Source organism: Primulina tabacum, chromosome 8, assembly GCF_025594145.1.
Source record: "Primulina tabacum isolate GXHZ01 chromosome 8, ASM2559414v2, whole genome shotgun sequence".
NCBI classification, from domain to species: domain Eukaryota; kingdom Viridiplantae; phylum Streptophyta; class Magnoliopsida; order Lamiales; family Gesneriaceae; genus Primulina; species Primulina tabacum.
This window is the reverse complement of record NC_134557.1, coordinates 4,926,961-4,947,573: the sequence shown is the minus strand read 5'-3', so window position 1 is coordinate 4,947,573 and position 20,613 is coordinate 4,926,961. Positions and strand designations below refer to the sequence as shown.

Here is a 20,613-nt window from a genome sequence, read left to right as displayed (position 1 = left end):
ATGAAATCTTTTTATTGAAAAATCAGATCATCACGAGATACAAGATCACCGTTGGTGAACTCGACCAAGTACAAAGATCAACATAAAAACGAGATTCTTTTGCCAAAACATGAGCAATCTCATTTGTTAATTCTGACTCGTCATTCATCTAAGAGTTGAAGGCCACCACAACTGGGCATCCATCTCAAAATTCACTCGGCTAAGTTGCAATCAGACGGATCCAAGCACAGACACAGAGGCGTTAACCATCTTAATATGTTCGCGAGCTTTTCGAGCAAAAATATATATGATTTGTATTCGAGTTTATCGAATCTGAGACGAGTTCGAACATTTTCAAACTTTTTTTGAGCTGAACTCGAGCCCAAATTATTTTATTCAATAGCTCGCGGGCTTTAGTATTTTATTAATATAATATAATTATATATTAAATAAATAAATTTCGAGTATTTCGAATACTTATTTTCGAGCAATTTTTCAAATTAGTTCGCAAACATGTTCGAATCTTTCGAGCCAAAAGTTTTAACATTTTCGGACTTCAAATCGAGCTCGAACTCGGATATAACTAATTCGAACCTTCAAATTTTCGTTATATTCAGCTCAATTCGGCTTTTTTACAAAAGAATTCTTAATGGGGAAGATTTAGTACATGGAAGCATGTCTCAATTAATCACCGTATTCGAACCAAACAACATCAGTCTGAATCCTCGGAATAACGAAAAAAAAAAGGTCACATCCTTGTATGTGAAATCATTGTACAATGATCAATTTACTATGTAGATTATTAGTAACATATATGATTTGACTTTGTCTTTCTAGTTGTATAACTGATCAGTCTCATGTATGTTTCGAGTTTCTTGATGGCTTCAACTTCCACATGATCGCATTGGGATCCGGACAAATTTGATATTCGATTTTTGGAATGGAAACTTGAGGAACACTGCGAAACCATGAAAATGAATCGTCTTCCTTTTGTTGATATAAAGAAAAAGAAGTTGGTAATTATCTAACCTCAATGTAGCAACTTCAATTTGAGAGAAGTCCATATTAGTAGAAGTGGCTCCTTGTAATGAAATGGTTCTATGTGCCAGACCAGTTGCTTGTTCCTTGATTGCAAGTACTTTACAATTCAAGTTAATTGAGATATTGTTTTGGCCCATCACCAACCTACATGAACAAATTATACACATATATTTGTTTCATTTATCGCGCGGCTCGAATTCTACGAAAGATTAGCCAAACAGTATCGTATGAGATTAGAGCAATAATGAAAATTAAGCAACTTAATACCTCAGTTTTGTTACGACACGTTTGCTAATGGAGTCGATCTCTATTTTACCAAATAATTGAAGTGAAGGTAAATTATAAGGCCATATATTCGTATTTACTGCTCCGTAATTATAGTTTTCGTGTAAATTTTAATTGCGGGAAGAATATGAAAAAATTGAGAATACAATACACTTGACAAACAAAATATGTGGTATTAAGTATTTTCCTTCATTTAATCACACGTTATCTGCATGATTTCACCTACTTAGGTATATTTAGTTTCATGCGGTTGATTTTGTGTTTTGATATAACTTTAATTGTTGCATTATCTCTTTTTAGAGAGGTAAAAAAATACTATTCTAGTTATTCAATTGAAAGTTGTAGCCAATCCACCACAACTATAACTTTTAGTAAAATGACAAACGCTCAATCCTACCTCCAAACAGTAACATTTCTCTCCGACCTCGAAAAAAAAAGTAGTTCAAATAGGCCTCATTCACAATCAACATAATTGGTTCATTAAAGGAATAGGTCACAAAAGGAAGGCGAGAAATTTAACTCAAGTGGAGCCCTTTTCATGCTCATTATCATTTAGTGGTAGAACTGATTTTGGGTTGAGGTAGACATCTAGAAGCATCCCACTATTAGCACCAGGCAGCAAGATGGTCCTTCATATTATAAAAATGGAGCAATAATCAATTTTTATTCATTAAGTCTTTCTTTTTAGAAAAGAAATTAAGGCCATTTTTTGTTTCATTTTCGAAATTTCCTCGTTTGCATATGTTGTGGTTGTAATTCAGTAAGCATTTCATCAACCCAACTAACATGTTGAATTCTTGGTTTGCCCATAATGAAACAACCGTTGACCAACCATTCATCTTTTGTCAAGTTTCAAACCCAAATTAATTTGATCAAATTCAAGAAGTTTGTGGGTAAGAATCAATAATTTTGCATCAAACCAAACTTTTAACTTACTTGTAAAGAAAACTATGATTATGAAGTCCCAAAACAAGAGTGGAAGCTCCAATCTCTCTGATTATTGCGCCGAGAATACAATACACTTGACAAACAAAATATGTGGTATTAAGTATTTTCCTTCATTTAATCACACGTTATCTGCATGATTTCACCTACTTAGGTATATTTAGTTTCATGCGGTTGATTTTGTGTTTTGATATAACTTTAATTGTTGCATTATCTCTTTTTAGAGAGGTAAAAAAATACTATTCTAGTTATTCAATTGAAAGTTGTAGCCAATCCACCACAACTATAACTTTTAGTAAAATGACAAACGCTCAATCCTACCTCCAAACAGTAACATTTCTCTCCGACCTCGAAAAAAAAAGTAGTTCAAATAGGCCTCATTCACAATCAACATAATTGGTTCATTAAAGGAATAGGTCACAAAAGGAAGGCGAGAAATTTAACTCAAGTGGAGCCCTTTTCATGCTCATTATCATTTAGTGGTAGAACTGATTTTGGGTTGAGGTAGACATCTAGAAGCATCCCACTATTAGCACCAGGCAGCAAGATGGTCCTTCATATTATAAAAATGGAGCAATAATCAATTTTTATTCATTAAGTCTTTCTTTTTAGAAAAGAAATTAAGGCCATTTTTTGTTTCATTTTCGAAATTTCCTCGTTTGCATATGTTGTGGTTGTAATTCAGTAAGCATTTCATCAACCCAACTAACATGTTGAATTCTTGGTTTGCCCATAATGAAACAACCGTTGACCAACCATTCATCTTTTGTCAAGTTTCAAACCCAAATTAATTTGATCAAATTCAAGAAGTTTGTGGGTAAGAATCAATAATTTTGCATCAAACCAAACTTTTAACTTACTTGTAAAGAAAACTATGATTATGAAGTCCCAAAACAAGAGTGGAAGCTCCAATCTCTCTGATTATTGCGCCGACCCTTCCTCCCTCTCCATCACCTTCTGTAACCACAATCTCTGTCTTCGTCTGCAAACATAGCATAAAAAGAAAAGCCCACTTTTTTCTAACTTCAATTTTTTCAAGAAAAGGAAAAGAAATTTAAAAACGATCGATGAAGTATAATGTTGAGTGTACGTATATATGTATACATACATTAGGGAAAGAGTTGCAGATATCTCTAAAGGAGAGGGCCAATTGGAAACCTTTGAGACGAAGTGTTCTGTTCTTTTTCTTGTTTCTCGATCTTGATTTTGGGTATACATGTAAAAGTATGACTAAATCACCCAAACGGAGGATGTTTTCAAGTGCCCACCGGAGGGCCGTTCTTGCTACTTGTACATCTTCCACAACGACCACTATTTTTCTCACATCTTCCATCAATTTCCCCCCTTGGAAACTTTGCGGGAGCTCGGATTTGTTTATTTATTTATTTTGGCTCTTGATGATATGATGTGTCTACCTGTTTCCTATCCCACTCTATCATTGAAAAGGAAGCAGGGATGACTATATATATATCGAAGAGTTGAACAACACGCATGTCAGACGAACGATATTTTTATATGTTAATGGTTTTGAATATTTAAAAGCACTGAATTATATTTTATTATATTAAAGAATTATTATAACTAACGACTGAGATACACTTATTGTATTTGTAAATATATATGAGAGAGAATTCGATGAGCATTCTTCACTGAAAATGAAGTGAAAATTATGTGGAGTTTGGAAGGAAAATTTAATAAGGACAGATTGTGTTTTAGGAAGTTCAAAAACTATGCCACCAAAAGTTAACATAGGATGAATATATAATAAAGACATAAAAAAACAAATAATAAGTTAAAAAAACATAGTTATAGAGAACAAAAAAAAAATACTAAAACATAAAGTGATAGATATCGAAAAAGTTAGTGGAGATTCATGCTTATTTTTTGATTTGGCTATACGTTGTTGGACTGATTTAATTAAGGAATATGATAACGATGGATGGCTGAGAAGACTTGGCCGCATAGTGGTGTTGGAGACTGGAGGGCGATAATATCTTAATGGCCTTCCTTGCAAAGTTGGTGTTGGATTCAGTTGTTAAACATAAACACGGCAAGCAAATTCGAAACTAAAACCTGGTTGGGCGGAATCGGGACCAAACCCGTTCGGGGATAAACTCAACTCCGATTGATTCATACATACACCCATTATTTCATTAGACACACTGTCATTAAGGCCTTCATATCGTGGCACTCTATGAGAGAACCATTAGTTCTCCAACTGCGGTTTGACAATTGCCACACTGCATACATTGACATTATATACCAGCTGGTTGTGACACATGATGCGTATAATCCGTAAGAAAAAAATGGAAAAAAATAGGAGTTCTTTTTTTTAAAAAAAATTTAATGATCAATTTTTAGAATCGATGACTTGCCCTATAACTCCGAACAGGCATTACATCCTATAATTTAAAAATGTCAAACACAAAGTATCCAACTATTGTCACTCAACTGTAGTTCGAAATTATCATCCAGTAACAATATTTTTATGATTTACAGGGCTAAACCTGAACCCAAATTTTTTAGATTTGCACCACAAAAAACCGGTTCTGCTTGCATTGGATTTCCGAGACAGGATGGATACCCAGGCATGAAAAAAGGTGGGGCCAGAAGAGCAAGGCAAGAGCAAGAGTGAGATGGCCGTACCAATGACCAAGGAATCGCCCCAAAGGAGAGTGAAACAGGTTAAGCTTTTATGTTTAAATTCAACTTAATAATAACCAACCCCTACAAAATCAACTTTTGATAGCTTCTCGGCATCATTTCCGTCACCTAAATATAAAACCCGACCTGCAAGACCAAGATAGTTGTAGTTCAGACACAGAATCACGATGTAATTCAGAGCAGAAGTCCAATCCAAGAAAGTAGCAAGAGCCTGCTTAAATTAAACAATGATCCCACGAATCATTCCCACAAATCCTAGGTTCAATGAACAACTAAACTGAATGGTTGAGACTACAGCATACATGCATTTTCCATAATTGCAAAAATACGTTGGGGATGCAAACAAGTCCAGCCCCAATACAGCTTCCAACATCTGGGTTTGATCCATAACTACATGATCAAGAGACAATAATATATGGGTCTATACCATAGAAGTGGAAGATACATAAGGGAACAAACAAGTTCAACTCGAGTCAAGATTCAAACAATGTCTGGCTAGGTTGTTTACCTATTGATGCTTGACATAGTTTAAACAATAGCAGCACATGCTGACAATAATAATGAAGACAATAATATATGGGCTAAACACCATCGATGATTTGACCTTTATAATTTTCAGAACATATAATTCACATTAAGTCATGAACATCAAATTAAAGTAAAACTACTCCTCACGAGCTTTTGAGCAACATGTAAATTCAAACTAAATAAAATTTAAACTTAAGTTTGAGCTCATCTCTCACCTCTAGATTATATCATAAAGCCCATAAGTCACCAATCCCAAACATAGTAGAAAACCTTTAACATAATTCAACATTCACAAACACTTTTAGCATTTAAAGTACAGATTCTTCTCTAGAAAATTTCTTGAAATTCTTTTTTAAGTAATAGAGAGAATAATATAACCGGGAAAACACACACACACAAACACATTATATCATGTGTTCTATCACACTTCTTTCCTCTCCCCTGACAAACACTGCCACTCCTTGGGAGTTATATTATTCCCTATTAGTAGGAATTAAAATTCAACTTGTTTGAGAGGGTATAGAAGCAATTCGAGCACCAACATGCTTCTGTTCTTAAATGGTTGGCCTGCCAAATATGAGCGTGCATGCACATCAAGATGTCAAATCACACATTTAGTAAACTCCTATAATTGCTAGCCATAATAGGTATAGCACCACTTCCAACATGCATGGAAGCCTCGGACCAACAGAATTCAAAGTAGGACAAAACTTGCTGTAGCCGCAACCAGAAAAGCATTCCTAATAGCCCCATCCAACAAGTATATAACAAGAAACATTAACACAATGAAGCATATGAATTGAAAGTCAGCTTACCATTTCCACGTACAGCAATCTCTCGTATTTGCCGGATTAAACCACTTATGGGATCATTGAAGATTTTTGTCTCTAGATTCCCTTCCACATACAAGATAGAACTACAATGGGTCAAACTCGATCAAATACCAAAATTCAAAACAAAATATGTACAAGTTTACGAAATGAAGGAAATTGAAAAGGCTGGGTGTAGAGAAAAATAGAGCCGATGGGGAAACAAAGGAGGTCCTACTTGATTTCATGAATCAGGAGTAAAGACTGTGTGAACTGAAAGTAAATTACTCCATGATATGCACAAAAGTGACGTAAGTTGAAAAAATATCAGTCCATCTGTGCATGAGAGATTGACTATTTATAGTTTCACATAGTAATAGGATCAGTGTGGTGAATGACAGCGCAGACTTAACAATCCCTTATATCCTGATTAAATTGCATAAAGACACGAATCGATAAAAAAAATTCATGACCAGCTTATTTCAAACTACAAATCACTATTCATCCCGATTCTTTTTGGGAGCTCTTCTCAAGCAATTTCTGGTAACTGATTTCCATTTGCAAACAGTGCTTAGACTACAATACACCTGTCCACAGATCCAAGTTTTACTAGAAATAGAAAGTTACCCGGTTGCAAAATTCTTCACTGCAAGTTCTCCCAATCTCTCGGGATATAACGAAACCCTGTGCCACTGCACTGCGCAATGATTTGCATAACCCCTGGGTTTTTCATTATCCAAAGGCCTCCTGTAGTTCCGGATGCCCCCAGTTCCAACAGAGAGCAGAGTCACTATCCTCCCACTCTTTAATTTCTTTGGTATGGGAGCCTGTCCCAATTTCCCAATCAATATTGCCTGCTTCACACAAAATTGAAGCCCATATCAAACATCACAATGGTTTAACCAGTATGGAGTAACAATTTTATAGCATAGATAATGTAAATAATGTTAATTTATACGTGTAACATTTCCAAATACACTATCGTAAGTTAAACTGGTATGCAGACACATTAAACTGTTAGGTCGTCTCTGTTTAATCAGTGAGAAGAAACATGAATAAAATTTAATGAGAGCGGTCTACACTGCCTAAAAGTTGACCAAACTAAGCCATATCCAAAAACATAGTATTTTGTGCATTTGAGGCATTCAGAGTATTTTATGCATTTGGGGCATTCAGGTGTGTTGACAAGAGTCAAGAAGGCACACCTAGTTCAGCTATGCCGAGTCCATAATTAAGTGGTCATTTATCTAAATGCCGTGCCAAGTCCCGAAATGCAACATATGTGTAATCTGCACGCGTACGGGCATAAAAACAATGAAGAAGGTTCTGTTTTAATGTTTAGAATTCAATTGTATTCATCCTCACGCATACACCTTCTACCTTTAAATTTACGTCTAGAAGATGATTCAGGGACGAGCTGCACAAAAAATAACTTCGAACAATGATCCGTTGGACCAGAAAGACATGGACAGCGACAAAAGACTTCGAAACTCGATGCAAAATGTAGGCTGTAACAAGAGCCAAACTACAGTTGAAAATGATTAACGAGTAACACCATTAAAAAAACACCTTGTAAATGAGGGTTCGCTCCGTATTGCTCGTAAACTGCTGCTGATTTGATGACGAAAGACGGGTTGTCTCAAAAACAGAAATCAGAATCTGCCTCCCTCTCTGCAGAAGAGAGGCTTTTTGTGCAAAAAGAAACTGAAGAGGTTTTCGCGTTTGCTTTGTATCTGGTGAAACTTCCACCGTAAAGCTTTCTTGTAAGTGAAGACGCCATTGATTTGCTGCGTTTCTCCTTCCTACCCTTGTAGTCCAACTCCAAGGGGGTTAGGGTTTTAGCTTTTCCACATTTCTCCAGTGGATTGATACGAGGTTTGTCATTTAACTATTTTATCCATAATCGCTTTAGATGTTTGTACGGTTTTGTTATAATTAGTAATTTATATTTAAAATTTTATTTAGTTTATATTTAAATAAAAATCATACTGTAATTTTGGAAAATAACGAGGAATCAAACTGCAATTTTCATAAAATAAATTTTAAAAAATTGAAAGTATTTAGTTCTTATTTAAATGTAAGTATGTAATTTTGGAAAATAATGAAAGATTAACTACAATTTACACATTTTTTAATTCTTTTATGGACAACGCCACGTATCATATTCCTCATCTTGACCCCAAGCCCCAGATGATATCAGAGCCATGGAAATAGTCTGGATAATAATTTAGCACTTTTTATTCAAATGAATATTTTCGGTTTTAAAGAAACTGTTCAAAACAGTTTGAATGAAGAATATGATTTACCTGATAATTAGATTTATTGAATAAATGGACTATTCCTAAGATAGAATCTAAAATGATCTATAAGTTAGGAACCTTTGAAAAAATTGGTTTTAAACATCATCGGTACCACTTCATAATAATGAAATGGTTATTAGATTGTTAAACAATAAAGATATTTTGCCTTATAGGAAAAATTACAGATTCATGCATATAGGTTTAATTCAAATAGCTTTTAGACCTTTAACATTAGAAGGACTACCAGAAAGCTTCATAGCAGCTTTAAGAGATGGTAGAAATTTGAATTGGAAACAATCCCTTATGGGAATAATTCAATCTAGTCTGGCTCATGGTCCAGTATATTTTGATGTTTATCCGAATTTATCTTTATCTTTGTCTGATATTAATATATTAGATTCTTTAACATTAAATGTTAAAACTCATGGTTATAATTATACTCCTGGCACAGAAGTCATATGTATCTGTTATCGTATTTATTATAAGCCATTATTTACACTGAATCCTATGTGTAAAAGAATAGATAAAAAATTAAATGAAACTATTCTTATAGAAACTAATTTTAATAGATCTAATTACAACCCGTAGATCTATAAAATGGGAAGAAATTGAATTTCCAGAAAACTGGATAATTGAACAAGCTGTTCCTAGAAATCCTATAATAAATAGGGATTTACAACAAGTTATTCAGAATAATGAATGATCTGTTCAAATACAGTTTAATAATGAACAAAGAAGATTATTGTCATCTTCTATCTATACTAGATCAAGATCTAGTCATTCTTTTATTTCGCCTTTAGATTATTTGGTGGATATTCCTCAAACTTCTAGAGCTTCTACTTCTCAGATAAGAGAAGATGTTGAGTCTCCTGTACAAGATACAGTAGATGAATTAATTATTAATCAGAATAATATTGTGCATAAAAGTAACTTTCAAAAAGTTAGAGAAACTGATACAGTTTCAGAAATGAATTTTAGTATTTAATGGATAGTAAAACTAAAATTGATTTTACTAAAGGATCTCTTGCTAGGGCAAGGATCAATGCAGAATTTTATTTACCCAAATGGGAATCTTTCATAAATTGGTACTTTAAAAGTTTTTCTGAAGATGAGTTTAATTATATTGTTGCGGAATTTTATAAATATTGTGAAAACCAGAATAAATTGATTCATTTTGTTCATTGGTTTTTTAAAACATTTATTATAGATTATATTTCTATTCTTGAAAGAAATTATAAACTTTCTACATGACAGATTCAAAAATCTGTCTATCCTCCTCAACAATCTTTTATTATAGAAAAGAATAATAAAATTTTAAATTTTACTGCTTTTTCAAAATTATTTGAAAATTATATGTTACAGATAACTGTTAAACATATTAATCAGATAATTGAAAAACAGAATTATACAAATTTGTATCTTACGATAATAGGAGAATAGATAGTTTCTCTTAAGGACCGTATTGATAAAATAATTCTGGCTATTAATCAAATTAAACCAGATGTTCATATTCAAACTAAAGAAGAAGAAACTAATATTGTTTCTATTGCTACTTCTTCTATTCCATCCCCTCCAGATATCAAGGATTTTAAATTTAAATCTTCTGTTTCTGATATAGAAAAAAATTATTAGAAGAAAAATTTAAAAATCTGAATTTGAATACTCTTAATGAAGAGTTTGATAATGATAATGATCATTCTGAAGAAGAAATTAATAAAATTAAATGGGCAGATAGACCTACCCAAACCAAATATTATTATAATAGATCTACTCCCATGGACGTTCTTATTGAAGGACAAGAATATATATTTGCTAATAGTTATAATGGGAAAAGTATTTATGAATGGAATATTGATGGTTTTAGTGATAAACAAATTTATAATACTGCTCACAGAATGCTTATGTATAGTACTGTGTGTAAAACTTCAGGCAATACTGATAAAAATATTGCTAAGATGATTATATCAGGTTTTACTGGCCAACTTAAAGGTTGGTGGGATAACTATTTAAATCAATTCCAAAAGGAAGATATTATTAATTATATTAAGATAGAGAATAATATTCAATCAGAAAATGTTGTTTATTCATTAATAATGACTATGATTGAACATTTTACTGGAAAATTCACTGATGATAGTGAAAAGATTCGTACTTTATTAAGTAATCTAAAATGTAAAACACTTACTGATTTTAGATGGTATAAAGATACCTTTTTATCTCGTATATATGAGATACCAGATTGTAATAATAGTTTCTGGAAAGCTAAACTTATAGATGGTTTACCTTTTCTATTTGCTGAAAGAATTAGAAAAGTATTAAGAAAAGATGAGATTAATATTCCATATGATAATTATACTTATGAAAATTTAATTAATACTTGCATTAAAGAGGGTTTAGCTCTTTGTAATGAATTAAAATTAAATAATCAAATTAAAAGACAGAATTTACTTGAGAAAAAACAATTAGGTAAATTTTGTGATCAATTTGGTATGAACTTACCTAATACAGGTAAGAAGAAAATTAAAGAAAAAGATGAAAAACTTTATAGAAAGAAAAGATATTTGTCTGATAGACAAAGAGATAAAAAGAAGAAAAGAAAAGAAAGCCGTGATTTACGGAAAGAAGAAAAATACAAAAACAAATTAATAATTTGTAGAAAATGTAAAAAGCCAGGTCATTATGCTAATCAATGTTGGGCTAAAAACAAAATTAATAATTTAGATATAGATGATAATCTAAAAGAAACATTATTTAAAATAATAATGGATTCGAATAATAATTCTGACAGTGAAACTGAGAATTCTTCAGAATATTATATTTCAGAAGAAATAATAGATAGTGAATCAGATATTTCTAATGATTTAAATGAATGTAATAATTGTATACAAGGAAAATCTTGTTTAAATCATATAGAAGATAAAAATGATTAATTTTATAAACTCATGTCTCAATTTCAGGATTTAAATATTAATGTGTTAACTAACAATAATATTTTAGAATTCCTTAAAATGATTAAGGATCCAGTTTTAAAATCCACAATTATTGATCAAATGGAGAATACTGCTTCAACTAGCAATAATAATAATAATATTCTTGTTAAACAAGAACAAGCTTACTCTATGAAAGAAGTTAAAAATCTTCTTCAACAGAAATATAGTAAACAGAATCAAGTTACTATACATGATTTAGTTAAAGAAATAGAACATCTTAAAGAACAAGTAAAAATTTTACAACACAATAATAATAGTTTAAATTATCGTGTTTCAATCATTGAAACTAATAATAATAATTCAGTTAATAATTCTGATAGTTTTGATAATCTACAAGATATTTCTTTTCCTGATCCAGATAAAAAACATTTATCTGTTTTGAGCATGATCATATCTCAAAAATGGTACATTAATATAACATTATTAATTGAAAATTCTTATAAAAAGAATTTCATTGCTATGATTGATAGTGGTGCAGACTTAAATGTTATACAGGAAGGATTAATTCCTACGAAATATTTTCATAAAACCACTCATTCTCTCTCTCATGCAGGAGGAGAACCATTAGAAATAAATTATAAATTACCAAAGGTTTATATTTGCAAAGATAAAAACTGTATTCAAACCAGTTTTTTATTAGCAAAAGATATTTCTAGCCAACTTATACTTGGTCTTCCTTTTATTTATCAAATTTATCCTTTAACTTATGTTGATGAAACATGTATTATAGGTACTTTTCAAGGTAATCCTATTTCCTTTAAGTTCATAACTAAACATGTTCATAGAATTCTTAATGAATTACAAGAAAAGATTGATAGGAAAACTTTTCAGATTAATTCTTTAAAAGAAGAAGTTAATATATTAACTATAGATGATAAATTACAGAATCCTAAATTACAGGAGAAAATCATATGGTTATGAAACTCTTCATCAAATAGAAGAAAAAATTTCTTTATATCAACAAGAAATTAATAATCAACAAGAAAAGGAGAAAGCCTCTATGAGTCCTTTCAAGATTCTTACGCAGAAATATTCTGAAATATATTCAAAAGACAAAATGATTGAGATCTATATTGAAGAAATGAAAAAAGATCTTTTCCAGAATATTGGAGGTTCTGATTCCAAATCAGATAAATCTATGGCGTCCGAATCTAGTGAAAATCAATTTATTCATCTAATGAAGATGCAAGATGCTCAAGACCATGAGGATGATATTCCTCAATTTTCTCAAATAGATGACATTTTTGAGAAATTGAAAAATTCTTTAAAAGAAGATATTAAAGATGATTAAGATCATCAGGAGAAGAATCTGCAGTTGGTGGAATATCACATCTTATCATGACATATCGTGACAAAAAGTGGGTGGCATATCACTTTTACTTTTTGAATTTTGTAACCATGTTACTATTTGCTTTAATAAAGCATTTACTGTTTTTATTTTAAGATGGAATCCGGGGTTTGATGTCCGGCTCTTCTATCTATAAATAGGTTCATTATGTGTCTTTAGGAGGACACGGTTGAGTTTGCTCCCCTCTATTCTCTCTCTTGTAAAAACCTTTCTGAAGCTTATCAATAAAATTTAAAGTTCTGGTAAAAAAAAAAAAAAACCCTCCGGGGCTTGGGATCAAGATGAGGAATATGATACGTGGCGTTGTTACACCAAACTTTTCCTTAGTGGCTTTCGCACACATGGAGGTTATTGGTTTCCAGCCTATATATCATCTTCAACTCTTATTGAGCTAAGAAAATGAAGAATTTAAATCCCAGAATAAAATGAATATAAGATTCATATTTGGAACTTTTACAAAACATAAAAGGATTTATAAAAGATATACCAAAGAAATTAAACAACAGAGGATTTTACCGAGGTCCACCTCAGAATCATAAATTCATAAAAAATCACCCATGAACGCCTTAAACGCCATCTCTCGGCTAAGCAGGCTAAAGGGCTACAACATGAATTTATTTTTCCTGGTTAAACTCGAACCTTGTGTTTACCATTTCTTGGTTCATCTCTTTACCTTATGTTCTAACCAAAGACTCTTATATTACATTAAATTCCAAAAATTTAAATAGATCTTTTATTATCTCAATCTGATCTCAAGAACAAATAAATATAGATCATGTCATAGTAAGGTAATAATTTAGAACAAATACTTTAGCCTGTCATTCAGGCTAAACTTATGAAAATAAAAATTAAAAAAAACAGTAAATAAAAACAGAAAATAAAAACAGTAAGAACTTACAAAGTTGTTACCAGAACTTTAAATTTTATTGATAAGCTTCAGAAGGGTTTTTACAAGAGAGAGAATAGAGGGGAGCAAACTCAACCGTGTCCTCCTAAAGACACAGAATGAACCTATTTATAGATAGAAGAGCCGGACATCAAACCCCGGATTCCATCTTAAAATAAAAACAGTAAATGCTTTATTAAAGCAAATAGTAACATGGTTACAAAATTCAAAAAGTAAAAGTGATATGCCACCCACTTTTTGTCACGATATGTCACGATAAGATGTGATATTCCACCAACTGCAGATTCTTCTCCTGATGATCTTAATCATCTTTAATATCTTCTTTTAAAGAATTTTTCAATTTCTCAAAAATGTCATCTATTTGAGAAAATTGAGGAATATCATCCTCAGGGTCTTGAGCATCTTGCATCTTCATTAGATGAATAAATTGATTTTCACTAGATTCGGACGCCATAGATTTATCTGATTTGGAATCAGAACCTCCAATATTCTGGAAAAGATCTTTTTTCATTTCTTCAATATAGATCTCAATCATTTTGTCATTTGAATATATTTCAGAATATTTCTGCGTAAGAATCTTGAAAGGACTCATAGAGGCTTTCTCCTTTTCTTGTTGATATAAAGAAATTTTTTCTTCTATTTGATGAAGAGTTTCATAACCATATGGTTTTCCAGTTTCTGGATCATCTCTTAATAATTTGTCCCAGAATTTTGTGGAACTGACCCTCCATATGCAAGGGATACCTTCATCAGTGTAATCGAATTCTGGCTGCCATTTCCAGATCCATGGGATACCAAATTCCATGAAAAATAGACATAGAGTCTTACCATCGATCCAATGTTCAGAAAATGATTTTTTAATACTTGGAGAAACATTTAACCAAGTATTCATGGGTTTTATGAAAACCTCTGGCAAAATCTTTGCGGATGGACCAAATATCTTCCACCATATTAAAAACCAATTTGGAACTGGGTAGTGAAAAACATTTTCACAAATCTTTAAAAACCAAGTATGTTTTCTTTTCTCATTTTCATAAAACAAGGTTTTATTAAAACTTTCAATATAATCCCAAAAATTGAATTTAAAACTAATTTTATGATTTTCAGAATAAAATTCTTTTTCAACTAATGGAGATATACCCCATTCTTCAATAGACATCTTCTTAATTATAAACTTTGAGAAGTTATAACTTCCTTTCTGCTGAGTATTACTGAAAAAATGAGTTATGTCAACACTTTTTGTAGATATAAGAAGATTTTCATAAAATCCTCTTTGCTTGTAGGAACCATATACATATGATGTATTGGTTAGATATCTTTCCATGATAGTCCATGGAGTTTTTTCCCATTGGGTATCTTTTTCTTCTATAAGAAGAATCAATTCTCGATGTTTTGTCTCTGTATATAGAGCTGAATCATTATCATCATCTTTTATGATATTAGCATATGATGCTGAAGATTGAGAATCTGTATTACTTCTCTTTTGTTTCAAGAATTCTTGAAATTCATTGTATAACTCATTATTTTGCTCAGTATTACTGGCTGATGAACTGGATAAGTTTTGGGCTATAAGCCTCTGTTTTCCATGCTGTGCAATGATATTAGGGGGTTTTTCCCTACCTCCTCGCCCTCTATAAGAGGACTCTCCTCTTCCTCGGGAATACATATCTGTAGATGAAAACATTAGGATAAATATTCTCGAGTTAAGAAATCTGGCAAGTGATTATCTTCACCTTTCTTATAAATGATTTCAGAATCAAAAGGAGCTAAATGAGCTTGCCATCTTGCAAACATTTGTTTAGAAACATCATGTTTAAAATCTTTATTAAACATAAATTTTGCAGATTTGCAATCAGTTTTTATAATAAACTTTTGATTATATAAATCATCTTGAAATTTTAAAATACATCTGACAATAGCTAAGATTTCTTTTGCTACTGTGGAGTAATTTTTCTGGGCATTATTCCATTTACCAGAATAAAATCTAATAAGATATTCTTGTATATTTTGGGGATCTTTTTGTTTTAAGATTCCTCCAAAACCTATATCTGAAGCATCTGTTTCCACAATTTTATCCCATTGGGGATTAGCAAGCATAAGACAAGGAAGGTTTTTAACCTTTTCCTTAATATTTCTAACAGCTATTGTATGTCTTTCAGACCAAGGTAAAGGATTTTTTTTTAATCTATCATATAAGATAGCAGAATCTTTAGTAAGATCTTTAATATAAGGAGAAATATAATTTAAACTTCCTAAAAATCTTGGTAACTGAGTTTTATCAGTTATAATATCGGGAAATTTTGAACCAATTTCTATACTTCTCTGTATATGAATTATTTTTCCTTTCTCAATCATATGACCAAGAAATCTAATATTAGTTTGAAATAAAATCATTTTAGATTTTGAGATAACAAGTCCATTTTGAATAACAATATTTTTAAATATATCTAAATGTTTAAAATGTATTTCAATATCATTAGAAAATACTAAGATATCATCAATATAAACAATTATAAAATTGCTGTAATTATAAAAAATATCATTCATAATTTGTTAAAATTCAGAAGGGGCATTTTTAAGGCCAAATGGCATTACTGTCCATTCATAATGTCCTATTGGAACATTAAAAGCAGTTTTATATCTATCTGATTCTTTTACCTGAATCTGCCAAAATCCTGATTTTAAATCAAATTTTGAAAATATGATAGCATTAACAAGTCTATCTAATAAATCTTTTTTATTAGGAATAGGATGCCTAATCCATTTTAGAACCTTATTAAGAGGTTTATAATTTATGACTAATCTTGGAACACCTCTTTCCTGTTCAGAATGTTTATTAACATAAAAAGCAGTACATGACCAAGGAGATTGAGAAGGCTTTATCAAACCTTTTTCTAATAAAGAATGAGAACTTATTATAAATAAGTTTGACTTTCTCCTGTAATTTAGGATTCTGTAATTTATCATCTATAGTTAATATATTAACTTCTTCTTTTAAAGAATTAATCTGAAAAGTTTTCCTATCAATCTTTTCTTGTAATTCATTAAGAATTCTATGAACATGTTTAGTTATGAACTTAAAGGAAATAGGATTACCTTGAAAAGTACCTATAATACATGTTTCATCAACATAAGTTAAAGGATAAATTTGATAAATAAAAGGAAGACCAAGTATAAGTTGGCTAGAAATATCTTTTGCTAATAAAAAACTGGTTTGAATACAGTTTTTATCTTTGCAAATATAAACCTTTGGTAATTTATAATTTATTTCTAATGGTTCTCCTCCTGCATGAGAGAGAGAATGAGTGGTTTTATGAAAATATTTCGTAGGAATTAATCCTTCCTGTATAACATTTAAGTCTGCACCACTATCAATCATAGCAATGAAATTCTTTTTATAAGAATTTTCAATTAATAATGTTATATTAATGTACCATTTTTGAGATATGATCATGCTCAAAACAGATAAATGTTTTTTATCTGGATCAGGAAAAGAAATATCTTGTAGATTATCAAAACTATCAGAATTATTAACTGAATTATTATTATTAGTTTCAATGATTGAAACACGATAATTTAAACTATTATTATTGTGTTGTAAAATTTTTACTTGTTCTTTAAGATTTTCTATTTCTTTAACTAAATCCTGTATAGTAACTGGATTCTGTTTACTATATTTCTGTTGAAGAAGATTTTTAACTTCTTTCATAGAGTAAGCTTGTTCTTGTTTAACAAAAATATTATTATTATTATTGCTATTTGAAGCAGTATTCTCCATTTGATCAATAATTGTGGATTTTAAAACCGGATCCTTAATCATTTTAAGGAATTCTAAAATATTATTGTTAGTTAACACATTAATATTTAAATCCTGAAATTGAGACATGAGTTTATAAAATTCATCATTTTTATCTTCTATATGATTTAAACAAGATTTTCCTTGTATACAATTATTACATTCATTTAAATCATTAGAAATATCTGATTCACTATCTATTATTTCTTCTGAAATATAATATTCTGAAGAATTCTCAGTTTCACTGTCAGAATTATTATTCGAATCCATTATTATTTTAAATAATGTTTCTTTTAGATTATCATCTATATCTAAACTATTAGTTTTGTTTTTAGCCCAACATTGATTAGCATAATGACCTGGCTTTTTACATTTTCTACAAATTATTAATTTGTTTTTGTATTTTTCTTCTTTCCGTAAATCACGGCTTTCTTTTCTTTTCTTCTTTTTATCTCTTTGTCTATCAGACAAATATCTTTTCTTTCTATAAAGTTTTTCATCTTTTTCTTTAATTTTCTTCTTACCTGTATTAGGTAAGTCCATACCAAATTGATCACAAAATTTACCTAATTGTTTTTTCTCAAGTAAATTCTGTCTTTTAATTTGATTATTTAATTTTAATTCATTACAGAGAGCTAAACCCTCTTTAATGCAAGTATTAATTAAATTTCCATAAGTATAATTATCATATGGAATATTAATCTCATCTTTTCTTAATACTTTTCTAATTCTTTCAGCAAATAGAAAAGGTAAACCATCTATAAATTTAGCTTTCCAGAAACTATTATTACAATCTGGTATCTCATATATACGAGATAAAAAGGTATCTTTATACCATCTAAAATCAGTAAGTGTTTTACATTTTAGATTACTTAATAAAGTACGAATCTTTTCACTATCATCAGTGAATTTTCCAGTAAAATGTTCAATCATAGTCATTATTAATGAATAAACAACATTTCTGATTGAATATTATTCTCTATCTTAATAGAATTAATAATATCTTCCTTTTGGAATTGATTTAAATAGTTATCCCACCAACCTTTAAGTTGGCCAGTAAAACCTGATATAATCATCTTAGCAATATTTTTATCAGTATTGCCTGAAGTTTTACACACAGTACTATACATAAGCATTCTGTGAGCAGTATTATAAATTTGTTTATCACTAAAACCATCAATATTCCATTCATAAATACTTTTCCCATTATAACTATTAGCAAATATATATTCTTGTCCTTCAATAAGAACGTCCATGGGAGTAGGTCTATTATAATAATATTTGGTTTGGGTAGGTCTATCTGCCCATTTAATTTTATTAATTTCTTCTTCAGAATGATCATTATCATTATCAAACTCTTCATTAAGAGTATTCAAATTCAGATTTTTAAATTTTTCTTCTAATAATTTTTCTATATCAGAAACAGAAGATTTAAATTTAAAATCCTTGATATCTGGAGGGGAATGAATAGAAGAAGTAGCAATAGAAACAATATTAGTTTCTTCTTCTTTAGTTTGAATATGAACATCTGGTTTAATTTGATTAATAGCCAGAATTATTTTATCAATACGGTCCTCAAGAGAAACTATCTCTTCTCCTATTATCGTAAGATACAAATTTGTATAATTCTGTTTTTCAATTATCTGATTAATATGTTTAACAGTTATCTGTAACATATCATTTTCAAATAATTTTGAAAAAGCAGTAAAATTTAAAATTTTATTATTCTTTTCTATAATAAAAGATTGTTGAGGGGGATAGACAGATTTTTGAATCTGTCATGTAGAAAGTTTATAATTTCTTTCAAGAATAGAAATATAATCTATAATAAATGTTTTAAAAAACCAAGGAACAAAATGAATCAATTTATTCTGGTTTCACAATATTTATAAAATTCCGCAACAATATAATTAAACTTATCTTCAGAAAAACTTTTAAAGTACCAATTTCTGAAAGATTCCCATTTGGGTAAATAAAATTCTGCATTGATCCTTGCCCTAGCAAGAGATCCTTTAGTAAAATCAATTTTAGTTTTACTATCCATTAAATACTAAAATTCATTTCTGAAACTGTATCAGTTTCTCTAACTTTTTGAAAGTTACTTTTATGCACAATATTATTCTGATTAATAATTAATTCATCTACTGTATCTTGTACAGGAGACTCAACATCTTCTCTTATCTGAGAAGTAGAAGCTCTAGAAGTTTGAGGAATATCCACCAAATAATCTAAAGGCGAAATAAAAGAATGACTAGATCTTGATCTAGTATAGATAGAAGATGGCAATAATCTTCTTTGTTCATTATTAAACTGTATTTGAACAGATCCTTCATTATTCTGAATAACTTGTTGTAAATCCCTATTTATTATAGGATTTCTAGGAACAGCTTGTTCAATTATCCAGTTTTCTGGAAATTCATTTTCTTCCCATTTTATAGATCTACGGGTTGTAATATTAGATCTATTAAAATTAGTTTCTATAAGAATAGTTTCATTTAATTTTTTATCTATTCTTTTACACATAGGATTCAGTGTAAATAATGGCTTATAATAAATACGATAACAGATACATATGACTTCTGTGCCAGGAGTATAATTATAACCATGAGTTTTAACATTTAATGTTAAAGAATCTAATATATTAATATCAGACAAAGATAAAGATAAATTCGGATAAACATCAAAATATACTGGACCATGAGCCAGACTAGATTGAATTATTCCCATAAGGGATTGTTTCCAATTCAAATTTCTACCATCTCTTAAAGCTGCTATGAAGCTTTCTGGTAGTCCTTCTAATGTTAAAGGTCTAAAAGCTATTTGAATTAAACCTATTTGCATGAATCTGTAATTTTTCCTATAAGGCAAAATATCTTTATTGTTTAACTGTCAAAGCCCGTATTTCGTATTCGTAATTTTGCGGAATTATTAAAAAATTTCTAAATAAATAATTATCTTGTCCCATTTAATTAAAGTAAACATGTAAATAATTTTAATTTTAAAATAACCGCGGAAGCAAAT

At 30.2% G+C, this 20,613-nt stretch overlaps 2 protein-coding genes across 2 annotated transcripts; both read right to left on the bottom strand.

The window, feature by feature from the left end:
- Window positions 1–655: 655 nt before the first annotated feature.
- On the bottom strand, window positions 656–3,725 carry LOC142553223 (uncharacterized). Its single transcript, XM_075663322.1, has 4 exons — window positions 3,359–3,725; window positions 3,111–3,232; window positions 1,009–1,164; window positions 656–937 (listed from the first exon to the last, which is right to left on the bottom strand). The coding sequence occupies exons 1-4, from the start codon at window positions 3,581–3,583 to the stop codon at window positions 835–837; spliced, it is 606 nt and encodes a 201-aa protein (XP_075519437.1). The 5' UTR covers window positions 3,584–3,725; the 3' UTR covers window positions 656–834.
- Window positions 3,726–4,619: 894 nt separating this feature from the next.
- LOC142554324 (uncharacterized) lies at window positions 4,620–8,081 on the bottom strand (the record flags this gene model as incomplete). Its single annotated transcript, XM_075665004.1, has 5 exons — window positions 4,620–5,040; window positions 5,217–5,304; window positions 6,258–6,358; window positions 6,879–7,105; window positions 7,821–8,081. Coding segments are annotated over 5 exons (699 nt in total), but the record flags the coding sequence as incomplete, so codon positions are not given.
- Window positions 8,082–20,613: the final 12,532 nt, after the last annotated feature.